The sequence below is a fragment of the Ruditapes philippinarum genome, unplaced genomic scaffold, assembly GCF_026571515.1.
Source record: "Ruditapes philippinarum isolate M1 unplaced genomic scaffold, ASM2657151v2 ctg1924_1_1_1_1, whole genome shotgun sequence".
NCBI classification, from domain to species: Eukaryota; Metazoa; Mollusca; class Bivalvia; order Venerida; family Veneridae; genus Ruditapes; species Ruditapes philippinarum.
Window position 1 is genome coordinate 18,210 of NW_026858267.1, and position 14,016 is coordinate 32,225.

General features: G+C 32.3%; 2 protein-coding genes across 2 annotated transcripts; one reads left to right on the forward strand and one right to left on the reverse strand.

Moving 5' to 3' along the window:
- The first annotated feature begins 2,054 nt into the window (after positions 1-2,054).
- On the forward strand, positions 2,055-9,257 carry LOC132752611 (trigger factor-like). Its single transcript, XM_060742954.1, has 3 exons — positions 2,055-2,133; positions 8,737-8,976; positions 9,151-9,257. The coding sequence occupies exons 1-3, from the start codon at positions 2,055-2,057 to the stop codon at positions 9,255-9,257; spliced, it is 426 nt and encodes a 141-aa protein (XP_060598937.1).
- An 81-nt stretch (positions 9,258-9,338) lies between these two features.
- Positions 9,339-10,191, reverse strand: LOC132752612 (myotubularin-related protein DDB_G0290005-like; the record flags this gene model as incomplete). Its single annotated transcript, XM_060742955.1, has 2 exons — positions 9,339-9,461; positions 9,754-10,191. Coding segments are annotated over 2 exons (561 nt in total), but the record flags the coding sequence as incomplete, so codon positions are not given.
- Between the last annotated feature and the right edge of the window lie 3,825 nt (positions 10,192-14,016).

Sequence of the window (14,016 nt, forward strand, 5' to 3'; positions counted from 1 at the left end):
CATAATTGTGTCAAAACATACCTAATTTTCCTTTGGATGTCAAATATATACATTCGTTTTACCACTCTCTGTTAATGTTTGAAACTACTTTCAATCCGTATTAACTCCGGTGTTATTATAGATAATAGCCGAGAACGTTCCTGTCCGATGACAAATTAATAACAAAAAAAGCAATGATGCAAAGCATCAAAGGGCGTCCAAACAACAAATGCAGCAAGTGAAGATGAACTAGTAGACATCTGATGACCAGGTATTCTTATAAACTTTTCAATGGTTAATTGGTTTTTACCAGAATTGTATATCAATAATGGATGAGCAGAAAAAAAATATTGTTCATCATGAACGTCGGTAGGCATGCTAGAGATTAGAATATTGAATGTTTCTCCACAGGAACTTAAAATTCTATCAATATTAACAATAATATCCAAAATATACCCCCACCTATATGGTATAAGTTTATTTATATTATATAGAGGTTATTTTTGGATATTATCATTAATATTGGTTATTTGATAGAATTTTAAGTTCATGTTGTATTTTCTTTGGAACATACAAAATAGTAGTCAAAATGAACAAATCTGTTAATTGATTTATGGGAGGTCAATCTACTATTTTAAAAACCTCGTCTGACCCACCAGTGTGTTTGCATTTCTATCAATAACATAACAACTCATGTTAAAATTGCAGACGAAAAATTCTGTTGTTAAAATGTCACAAATATTCGGCAAATATACATTCCACCCAAACTACCATAAAATCGATTGCCTTCAAACAAAATATCGAACAGTTATCTAAAGAGACTTGAACAACGAATAGGTTTTATAGTATACTTCTGCTAGACTTGTTAACTGTCGCACAATGTCAAAATAAAAACGACATTGAAAGTTATGAACTAGGTCTATTGAAATAATCAAGGTAAAAATGTCATAAGTACAATCAGGGCCATAAAAAAAACAATTTCAAAATGAAAATAATATGATATAACAATTCGTAAAAATGGCCTACTTAAATCTTTTCTATAGAGATAAAAAGAGTGGCTTTAATTGAATATGTATCTGCCAAATTCTCCAGTTCGTTATTTATTACCATAGCACGACATGAATGACCATTTTGTTAAACTAAAACCACTTCTATAAATAGATTTTCGGACTTTCACAATGTTAAGGTCATCATTATATTAAAAGGTGCAGCAGTAACATACATAATAACCTACATGATTAATAAAAAACCAAAGAATGCGATTAATTGACGGATAAGATAATTTTATTTGAATATGTTTGCATTGCGAAATTCTCCAGTTCGCTATTCATTGTGCATATTGCGACATTTCATTTTTCCTCATACCAATTGGAACTATCGGCTATTATGACAGACGAAAAGGCCCGAGAAGTTGCAAATTGCCCTTTCACAAAATCTGATTTCATCTATATAGGGCGTCGCGCTTTGGCGCGCACTGAGAATAAAAGAATGAAAAATGAAAATATTATCGTTTTACCCTTGGTTTATTGGAAATGTTCTCGTATTTGTCTGACCAGGAAGTTAACCTATTCAAAATAACTGTGAATAGGTCTTTGCTACTTTGCTGATGTATTAATAAATGTAATGCCACGACAATTCTCTGACTCATTTACATCTCTTTTTTAAAATACGGGGGGGGGGGGGACTTTTTCCTCGGTATTCCCCTGTATTTAATTATTTGTTCTACAAGTTTAATAAAAGAAGGGGGGTAATAATGTCGTATGAGGTTTTAAGCATTTCGCTAGAAGTTTGATCACTGCCTGGTGATTTGTTATTTCCTGAGAAAATATTGCTGTTCGTAATTTCGTTAATCAATTTCTGTGTTTTCGGGGTCGACGATAATATTTCTGCTAATATTTACATGAAAATTCTATACAGTATCGATTTAAAACAAATATCAAGACATTTTTACTCTTTTTAAAACTTCCATTTTTTTAAGTTATTATTGCTTAACTTGTTCCATTATTAGTCAGATCACTTCGACTATTATTAAAAAAAATCTCAGACTTAATGTGGATTTAAAGTAATTCTACAACATGGTTTTAGATATAAACAAAAGAGAGGGTATTTGCTGTATTGAATCTGATAAACTTGAATATTTAATGACCTTTGTCGGTAAGTATATCTGATTACGGAGTACCCCATACGGATTTTAATGTATTGTACCACTTTGAAATTACAAGCATATCACTTGCCTTGACTAGCTTCAGTGACAAGGTGTTAGACTTCCTGTTAGTTTCAAATTGAAGAATGTAGGTTCGAATCAATTGTTTTTCATTATATTTTGCAAATTTTGACCATTATGTGTTATGCATGCGAATCACTATGTAAAGTATACATAATAAAATTAATAAAATTAAAAAAGGTATATGAAGATATGTATTTTATCAAAAATTATGAAATAAAGAAATGCTAGAACTGAAACACACGATTTATCAAATCATTAGTTTTTCATCGAGTTTATGAAAATCTACAGAAAAGGTTTGTCCAAGATTCACAAGCAACTACATGGTTAGTCACACAACTCCGTCGTACTTACCACTAGTTCATCGAGTAGTAACATTAATCGTTTTTTCGGAGAACTATATATCATGATTAAAATGCTTTGGTGTAAATCATAATTAATAACAGAAACTAGCGAAAACCCTCCCGTATATTATTGTGTCTCAGATCAATATTGCTAAAAAATAAAATGTATATTTGAAAAGAATTATAAAGTATATTTCGAGAAAATATGCCTTACAATCACAATTAATTTATCAACGTTGTTCATTCTCAACTTATCGCGTGGCTGGGTCGCGGGGCGAAAACACGAAACGACACAAATCAGCCACCATATTGTGTAACAAGAAATCCATGGCAATCAATATTTTACGTGTTGCCATGACCTGAGGCGGGAACTGCTCATACACAAATATATTTGTTTTGAAATAAGTGTGTACCTCAGTCATTGAAGTGTTCGGGGAAGGGAAGAAACATTTTCCGAACAAATATTAATTGTTTGTCAGAATAATGTTTACTAAATAAGATGGCATTTTAGCTATAATAGTTCTATAAGCGTTATCAAAATAGACATACTAGTATCTACACCTTTTGATATCAGACCAGATATAAACAACAAAAAAAGAAAGAAGCGCATAAATTACGAAAAAGGCACCTTCTTCAAATATTCTGCACATTGTCCATTTGGCCCTTACACACATGGTCGTTTTTCCCAGTAAATTTGCTCATTTCTATAAAGAAGGGTTTAAATAATCGAACATTTCCCCTAATTTCAGGCAAAGCCATTTTAAACTGTCATAACATATGCTTTTTACCCTTTTTTTATTTTTCGCCGCACTTTTTTCCATGAAAAATTTTAACTACACAAATTGTGTTTTTTCCACTCTTTGTATTTATCCTTTACTGAACTTTGTTTTTCAAAACATATTGTGGTATTTTTTCTCTTACAACTTTAAACAAATAAATATTTTTACATGTTCATATGTTAAGGAAGTCCACATAAACACTCCTCCCCCAAAATGATCAAACATTTTGTTAAATTACACCAAGAAGAAATATTATATTAATCCGTGTAGCATTCTTTTCCATATTTTTTTTCTATTTTTTTCAAACATTTGTCAGTTTTTGCATATTTGACAAGGAATCCATTAAACTTAAAAAATGAATTACTGTTATAACACGTTATATTTTTTAAAAGCTAGTTAAGTTCAATAATAACGATAATTTGATTCAGTAAAGCATATTGCATATACGGCATTGAAGTGCTATTAGATTTCTATTATGTAGCAAAGAATAAAACTAGATCAACCATTCAAACCCAAACTTCCTTGTCCCAGTGATAAATGAATATATTGAAAACCTTAACCCGCTAAATATATTAAATGAACTTGTCCGTATTCAAATCTGGATAAAATAATTCACCGTTTATAGGGGAAATCATGATATATGTTCTTAAATTAATTAATTATTAATTAAATATCGAAAAGTGTAAAATGTTCTGATTAAATATCGAAAAGTGTAAACCATGAAAGAAAAACCTGATCGTGGTTTGCACTAGCCGCATGGATAGCATCTGTTCACCGTCTGCAAATTTAGCCAAAACTATTATTTTGCGAGGAATAAATTAAAAAATCATTTGTTGAAATATATGTAATGGAATACATGTATATTTGTATAATATAATAATGAAGACATACTATGTTCATTTGTACACGAAAAATAATAATTGTTTGTGATGTTACAAGTCAGAGATTAACATTTCTACGGAAGACCAATAATCACATTTTAACTTCTTGAATTCTCGGGTTCATCTTCAAGAATTCACAATTTTAACTTCAAGAATTCACGATTTCAAAATATAAAATTCACGATTCCCACTTTCCAATTTCACGATTTAAAATTTGTGAATTCACGATTTCAACTTTGTTAAGTTCGTAAAGTTGAAATCGTGGAGCTGACATGATCATGTGTTGTAACAGTCATAACGGGAATGCGCGGAATGACAGAGGAAGATATGCATATGTGTTGTAACAGTCTTACCCATTACTTCAAAAGCATTTTGTGAAAAATGGCTGTTTTCATTGAAAAGTCTCCTGTTACAAGTTCAAATTGCTATAAAACTATGAAAACTGCTTCAATACTAATCAAACTTGGCACAAATGTTGACTGGACAATTGGCTTTGTAATTGCATGCTCATGCCTACATTTCCTGTTACTATGGCAACGAGGGGACATCTCAAAGTTGCCCAAAATCACTATTTTGTGTTGATTTTTTCCATCAAAATTGATTATAAAGTGCAGCAACTTCTCAATGGATTGAGATAGAGTCAAATGCTTTTCAGCGTTGGTTACACGTTACCTTATGATCGATCTGGGGTCATTTTTAGCTTCTCACAAGTCCAAAATTTTCCTAGCGATGGGGGGGACTCCCGCCCCCTTCAAATCCCCCAAACAGAAGGGGGCACATCCCCCTTCTGCAACCCCCTGATGTATCTTGTGGTTGAAAGGCCGCGCCGAAAAAGTTGCCACTTTTTTAACAACATTTTCCAAATGAAAACATGTGTTTGGGGCCCAAACAGGACATTTTTTTCACTATTTGAGGCCTTAAAGAAGGGGGAGGTCGAAAGTGCGTTGTTTCGCGTATATATGAGGTAAAGGGTTAATGTGTAAGAGAAAGATGTGCTCATGTGCTTTAACAGACTTAAATGGGGGGGGTGCGGAATATAAAAGGAAAATATGCGGATGTGTTGTAACAGTCTTATTCGGGATATGCGCGGAATGACAGAGGAAGATATGCTTATGTGTTGTAACAGTCTTAATAGGGAAAAACGGAATGTAAAAGGAAGATATGCTCATGTGTTGTAACAATCTTAATGGGGATAAGCGGAATATATAAGAGGAAGATATGCTCATGTGTTGTAACAGACTTAATGGGGAATGCGTGGAATGTAAAAGGAAGATATGCGCATGTGTTGTAACAGTCATAATGGGGATAAGCGGAATATAAGAGGAAGATATGCGCATGCCGAACAGTCTTAATGGGAAATGTGGGGAATATAAGTGGAAGATGTGTGCATGTGTTAAAATGGAAGTCGTCATATAAAGGGTAAATTCCTAGAAGTATTACAAAGAAAGGTAATTCAAATGGGTAAACAATTCCAAAATTCCGAAATCACAAGATATTGTTAATTGCATTTATAGAATTTGTTGGTCCCTTTTTCGGACTATTCATGATAACACCGTGTATATCCAGTAACGCCGGAATGTGAAAATATCGCACGATTCGTGCAATAAGTAACGCAGAATTGTGCAATAAATGGCGGATAACTGACAGGATTTCCAACGCGGTAAGTATACTGGCCAATATATTATTTAATCTAACTGGAAAAAAGGAAAAGCCGCATACAGCTGCAAAGACATTACTCTTTATCCCTCATCAAATTATTTCGACGAAATTGTTTACTTTTCAAGATCATTCGTGAAAATGATGGCTTGAACACCGTTTTGAGCGATATTTTGTCTTTTTGTCGCCTCTTAATAGTACACCAATGTATAATATACTGTATTATCTCGATTTTCGGTAGGCAAGTGACATTTACTTACCTTCTGGTGACATAGAAAATTGAAATAAGCTGATAAAATGTGATTCAAGCCGTTTTTATGCGGTAACCAAGTGACCTTGACATTGCATATATTGACCTAAATTACATGTGTCACAGGCATAGTAATGATAATAACCATATGTTTAACAATCCCTAGATAAATTATGACTAAAATTGGATGCCACCTGCCCGCCAGACCGTCCGCCCGCCAGGAGCAATCCTCTAATACGACCCGTTTTTCAAACAGGCGTATAAAAAGCTTACTGATGACGCATTTATCAATCAATAAATATTTAAAATATCAGGTAAATATTTAGAGTCACACAGGGAACACAAACATTTGTAGTAAACAAATTCCGAACTTGTTGTCATAGATAACAAAGAAACAATTTTCTTCATACATTTTACTTCTATCCTAGGAAGTATACATGTTAATGAATATAATAAATACATGCTAGCATTAAATCCTTTTGAAGGTAAATAAAATGCGTTACACATCTATTTACTTTTCTCACATTGCTGTCTCACTACATGTACATAAAAGAAAACTAAATGTGGAATTTTATAGCAAAATAATTCAATAACATAATTACTATTGATGTATTGTAATTGAAACATGTGAAATACCATGTTTAGAAATTTGCTTATTTGATTTTTGCTTAATGATTAAGCATGCTTGGGGAAATGTCGTCTGCTAAATTGTTCTCTCCCTAAAATGATGTTTGCTTAAAGTTTTTTCTTCCCAAACTGTCCTCGGTTACAAATAAAATAGTATGTTAAATATTTCAGTATTTTTCAATTTCCTTAAATTTTAAATAAAATGTCTGAATGTTCAAAAGTGTGAAATTAATTTACTGCCGAGTCAAGACGCCTTGCATGTTTGCACTCTACAGGATAAGGATAAACAGACCAGCTTTTTGTTAAATCATGCTATATTATCCTTTGAAATAAACAGCATTTTAATTTTATTTTACACAATAAAACTTTGCACTTGATTTATGATATTCAATGGGTTGCGCATTAATCATTTTATGACATCTATACACTTGCCATCTTTTTTCACAAGAAGTATCACATGTACTAAATAAAATTTACATTTATACATGAAATTATATTCATTGAGCGATAATTTTCCGTGTATTTTATATAACTTAATACCTGGTTTATTGTGTGAAACACGACAAAATTAAATCTGGAGGTAAAGTTTCAAATGCTATCATTCCTCTTTGTTCACATTTAAATTTATATCAAACAATTTTCCTTAATCATCCAATTACATTTCAATTTGAATTTTATAACCTTTTTTCAACAATTGTTAATTGTATCATGGATAAAGTATGGTGTTAAAACCACAGACGCTTGGGGTTTGGAGCTCAAAACGCCTTTAAAATCCAAATAAAATGCATATTTGTCAATCCCAGGACATGTACTGATCATATATATCAAAAAAACTTAAGATAAGCCGTTTTGAAAAAAAATCATATTTCAACATCTATAATAATACACAAGATAAAAATGTTCGCCGGAAAAAATCCGCACCCCTACCGTCATAATCACCATGTATTTTAATCCATTTCCAATATTTTCACATAATCCTTTGGTCCATCGACACAGAAGATATAATTCTTCACGATGATGGTCAATTTTAAACTTCAACGGTAATATAAACAACGCAACAGCCGAAATAAACATCAATATTCTCGCCGTTTTTTTTCAACGACAAAAACTTTCGATAAATTCAATGGACCAGACGGCTATGAACGAAGCTATCCGATTATGTGGCCCCAGCTTTGCCGTGTGCAAAATGCGCAGCGGTTTTAAGTTTGGGAACCACATAATCGGATAGCTTCGTTCATAACCGTCTGGTCCATTGAATTTATCGAAAGTTTTTGTCGTTGAAAAAAAACGGCGAGAATATTGATGTTTATTTCGGCTGTTGCGTTGTTTATATTACCGTTGAAGTTTAAAATTGACCATCATCGTGAAGAATTATATCTTCTGTGTCGATGGACCAAGGATTATGTGAAAATATTGGAAATGGATTAAAATACATGGTGATTATGACGGTAGGGGTGCGGATTTTTTCCGGCGAACATTTTTATCTTGTGTATTATTATAGATGTTGAAATATGATTTTTTTTCAAAACGGCTTATCTTAAGTTTTTTTGATATATATGATCAGTACATGTCCTGGGATTGACAAATATGCATTTTATTTGGATTTTAAAGGCGTTTTGAGCTCCAAACCCCAAGCGTCTGTGGTTAAAACCAGTCAAAAACACAGCTCTCTGTCTATTCTGTTAAACAGTACATTAAAAACATATGTCATAAGTATTCATTCACTTTACAGTCACAAATTGATGTTTAATTTCCGTAATTGACACAGATTCTTTTTTCTTTTCATCATAGTCTACCCATTCCTGAAACCAGAAACAAAGGGATATATAGTTTAAATCTATCTATACTAATCAATATTTTTATTAAGTAATTTATTAAGTTTATTTCAGAATGATTAGATCTCAAAATTTCATAGATATACTAAATTCTTCAAGTCTGTTCTACAGTATCAATTTAATATGAAGAACATTAAAATATTTATTACATTATAATAAAGCAAGTTCAGATAAATACAATGATGATGTTAGTAGTGATGATGATATAAATGATGATGATGGTAGTGATGATGATTCTGATAGTAATGATAATGATAGTAGTGATGATAATGATAGTAGTGATGATGATGGTAGTAATGATGATTATAGTAATGATGATGATGGTAGTGATGCTTATGGTAGTGATAATAATGGTACTGATGATGAAACAAGTGATGAGAATGATAATAGTGATGATGATAGTAATGATGATGATGATAATAATGATGATGATAATAATGATGATGGAAGTGATAATTAAAGTAGTGATGATAATGGTAGTTATGATGATGGTAGTGATGATGATGGTAGTAATGATGATCATTTTGGTGATGATGATAGTTATGATGATAGTTAATAAGAAATGATGACGGTAGTAATGATGAATAATGATAGTGTTGATGATAGTAGTAATGATGATGATAATAGTGATAATGATGATGGTAGTGATGATGAAAGTTATGATGAGAGTAGTGATGAGTGATGATATAAATGATGAATATAATGACAATGTAGGTAGTAATAATGATGGTTGTAGTGATGATGATGATGATGATGATGATGATGATGATGATGATGATGATAGAAGTGATGAAGTGTTGTAGTGATTATAGTGGTAGTGATGATGATGATAGTAGTGCCAATGGTAGTAGTGATGTGTAAGTAATAGAGATGATGGTGATAGAAGTGATTATGCTGGTACTAATGATAATGTAGGTAGTAATGATGGTAGTGGTGATGCTGGTAGTAATGATGATGGTAGTAATGATGATGGTAGAAGTGATGATGGTAGAAGTGATGAGGGTAGTAATGATGATGGTAGTAGTGATGATTGTTGTTGTGATGAAGGTAGTAGTGATGAAAGTAGTAGTGATGATGGTAGAAGTGATGATGGTAGTAGTAATGAGGGTAGTAGTGATGATGGTAGAAGTGATGAGTGTAGTAGTGATGATGGTAGTAGTGATGAAGGTAGAAGTGACGAAAGTAGTAGTGATTAAGGTAGTAGTGATGATGGTAGAAGTGATGAAGGTAGTAGTGATGATGGTAGTAGTGATGATGGTAGTAGTGATGATGGTAGTTGTGATGATGTTAGAAGTGATGAGGGTAGTAGTGATGAGGGTAGTAGTGTTGATGGTAAGTAGTGATGATGGTAGAAATGATGAGGGTAGAGGTGATGATGGTTGTAGTGATGATGGTCGAAGTGATGATGGTAGTAGTGATGATGGTAGTAGTGATGATGGTAGAAGTGATGAGGGTAGTAATGATGATGGTAGTAGTGATGATGGTAGTATGATGATGGTAGAAGTGATGAGGGTAGTAGTGATGATGGTAGAAAAGTGATGATGGTAGAAGTGATGAGGGTAGTAATGATGATGGTAGTAGTGATGATTGTTGTTGTGATGAAGGTAGTAGTGATGAAAGTAGTAGTGATGATGGTAGACTGGTGATGATGTAGTAGTAATGAGGGTAGTAGTGATGATGGTAGAAGTGATGAGTGTAGTAGTGATGATGGTAGTAGTGATGAAGGTAGAAGTGACGAAAGTAGTAGTGATTAAGGTAGTAGTGATGATGGTAGAAGTGATGAAGGTAGTAGTGATGATGGTAGTAGTGATGATGTTAGAAGTGATGAGGGTAGTAGTGATGATGGTAGTAGTGATGATGTTAGAAGTGATGAGGGTAGTAGTGATGAGGGTAGTAGTGATGATGGTAGTAGTGATGATGGTAGAAATGATGAGGGTAGAAGTGATGATGGTTGTAGTGATGATGGTCGAAGTGATGATGGTAGTAGTGATGATGGTGATAGTAGTGATGATGGTAGTAGTGATGATGGTAGTAGTGATGAAGGTAGTAGTGATGATGGTAGTAGTGATGATGGTAGTAGTGATGATGTGATGATGGTAGTAGTGATGATGGTAGTAGTGATGATGGTAGAAGTGATGATGGTAGTAGTGATGAAGGTAGTAGTGATGATGGTAGTAGTTATGATGGTAGTAGTGATGAGACTAGTAGTGATGAAAGTAGTAGTGATGATGGTAGTAGTGATGAAGGTAGTAGTGATGAAGGTCACAGTGATGATGGTATTAGTGATGATGGTAGTAATGATAAGAAAAATATGATTGAGGATTGTTGTAAATATGGTTAAAAATAAATGATTATGATGATAAAATTGATATTAATACTGTTTTATTTATGATATTAAGACATAGAAATGAGGATGATAAAACAGATGCCAATGATGACCTGTTGTCTATCATACAGACTATGCAGCCCACTGATATACTTAGCCTTCCTTTAAATCTACTTCAGGAAATTTAGTACCAGTCTCTCCTTCAGCAGTAAAACCAACCTGTATACATACAAAAAAACATTCAACAACAACTTGAATGCAAATTATTTACAAACTTCTTGAGCAAAGGAAAATCTTTAGGTAAATCAGTAAGGTAGGTTAGTTTTAACATTTATCATTTCAACATATACCATTAGGATAAGACTTACAAATTTAATTATTAAGCCCAATATAAATAGTTGTAGCAAATACTAAGTTCATTCTGATCTGATGGAAAAAGCTGTTCATACACCTGCCATATAACCTACTAAAAGTATTTATAATTTGTATTTATAAAGTATTTATAATTTATATAGAGGATATTTATTTGTTTGTGGGTAAGATGTAATTTTATTTCATCGAAAGGACTTGAAAAACAGTATTCTCACGAGTGGTGTAGCCATGAGTAAGAATACTGTTTTTACAGTTCATGATCACGAGATGAAATAAAATTACATCTGACTCTACAAACAAATTTTCTTTTTATTTTATGCTTTAAATAAGTTAAAACGAAATTTGCTGAACATAAATTTTAATATAAAAATCTATTTTCCCCACTGGTAGCCTCTATTAGTCGAATTTCTCATAAAATAAAAGAAGTCTTGGGCTGAAAATAAGTTTGAAAATCAACGTTATATGGTGGTGATATTATTCATCTTATTAAAAAAAATATGAATGATCGCTTGTTTTAAAAATAAAAACAAACAATTCTAGTGAGGAGAACGTCACACCCTCTGACCATATTTCCGCTTCTTAGTGCGAATTTATATTAGACCTCGCTTTGTGAAATGTAGACGGCCACCATTTTTAAAAATTGTGTATCTCACGGGAGGAAAAAAATGTGTTTGATTTGTTAGTCATACATCTTTTTTTAGAAGAAAGAAACTTATTTGAGGATTGATACAGACAATAAATAAGTGTTGACAGATGTGTAGACATTCAAAAAGCGGCTAGGAAATTGGAAAACATGGTATTGTTGAAAAGCTGCCTTACGAACGCTGGGTTGTTTACTTATTCTGCGGGGTAATGGCTGTCATTGCTTTTCAAGTTTTCATATTGCATTAGACAGTTATTGCTCGTAGGATACTTAAATATGCCTAAATGTCATCAAGAGCAGTTTTACATGAGGAAGGAATTGTATCTTACAGACTGTAAAAATGAAACAATAAATTTAGAGACGATATTTAGTGATAGGTAATTTGAATGAATTGAAGTAAGTTTTCTCCTTTTTATTACTTTTGGAATTCAAATTATTTATCAAGTCGGTAAATTTCTTTATACACTTGTATGTTGCGGACGGGCTTTATGTGAAAATACATCTTGAATTAACAAAATATGACAAAAATGCTTGTCGAAAGCTATTTAGACCTACAAGCACTATATTCTCTCGTATATGCCATAAAAACAGTATTACAAATTACCAGCTAGGGGTGGGGTTGGGGGTTTCGGGGTTGGTTTGGGCGGTGCCGAGTACTGCATTGTTGTTAGTTTATGAATGTTGAAAGACATTAATGCAGTTATTGATTGCTGTACAGGTATTAATTTAGTGATAAGATTTGTTGTTTAGACTCTTATATATGATTTGTTCCTGTAAATAAATCTATCGGTTCGTTAAACTTTCTTTTTGTTTGTTTTCTGATGTTTGCAACTCGTGACGAATTGTGTTATGAGTTTCTTCTGTAGGAAGTTTCGGACCATTCTTTTTGAGAAAATGGAGTCGTTAATATAGAAAACAATATGGTATTTTATAATTTCACAAAGAACGAACAACATTGATATCGTAAAAATGAAAGTATTTTTATTGTTATTATTGTCAGAGGAAGATCTGAAAAACAGATCGCTTGATACATACAAACATGCCATTTTGATTATAAAAAGACTACTGTTATGTCTACAGAGAAAATAATGGCACTTGAGGATACATTGAAGACATACAAACCTAAAGATTTGAAAAAGTGTGTTTACACTGTAAAAACCGGATATATACACATATATTGAGAGTGTTTTAACCAGTGAAACCTATATATAAAAATCAATTTGCAAAGTTTCATTTAATGTTAAACTGTTTACAGGGTCATAAGCGAAACAAGAATGCATTGTGTTACATGCTACAAGTAATATACATACTTTTGTCTCCCTCCGCCAGTAAAGATTGAAAATCGCCCTATATGACCACTACTGTGTTGATGTTACGAACCCCCCCCCCAAAAAAAAAAATATGAAAGTTATCGGTGACTATACTGTAAAAGGTAGCAAGTGTTACAACAATCTTTATATATGAAGCATTCCACTTCAACTGTTTTGTTATTTTTCTACTTAGATGTAAAGTAAACACGTATTAGTTTAAAAATATGTTTTCATCTTTATAGATATAAATGAATGAGACAGCAATCCATGTACAAATGCCCCCCCCCCCCAAAAAAAAAAAAAATAAATAAAAAATAAAATAATAATAATAGGAAAATAGGAAAGCTATCGGTGACTATACTGTAAAAAAGGTAGCAAGTTTTACAACAATCTTTATATATGAGGCATTCCACTTCAACTGTTTTGTTATTTTCCTACTTAGAAGTAAAGTAAACATATGAAAATTAAAAGTAAAAATATGTTTTTCATCTTTATAGATATAAATTAATGCGACAGCAATCCATGTAAAATGGCGGAACATGTAACACTCATTTTAGCTTTTATAACTGTTCATGTCAACTGGGATATGTAGGCTTTAATTGCGAAACAGGTAAAACTAAATGTACAAAAGAAAGAATAAAATAATAAATGACAACCGGCAATAGAATCTTTTACAATGATTTTACTACTGTAACTGTTCTTGTCAACAATGCTATCATAATATAAGTAAATATTGTAATAAAACTTAACGGAAATGTTTAGAAACCATTTTCTTGTTAGTATGAACACA

Excerpts from the sequence above, each read along its gene's own strand:
- LOC132752611 (XM_060742954.1), top strand. The coding sequence starts at position 2,055 with ATGGTTTTAGATATAAACAAAAGAGAGGGTATTTGCTGTATTGAATCT. Across the intron at positions 2,134-8,736 it reads ATATTTAATGACCTTTGTCG|CAAGTTCAGATAAATACAAT; the intron begins GTAAGTATATCT and ends ATTATAATAAAG. Across the intron at positions 8,977-9,150 it reads TGATAATAGTGATGATGATA|TAATGATGAATAATGATAGT; the intron begins GTAATGATGATG and ends TGATGACGGTAG.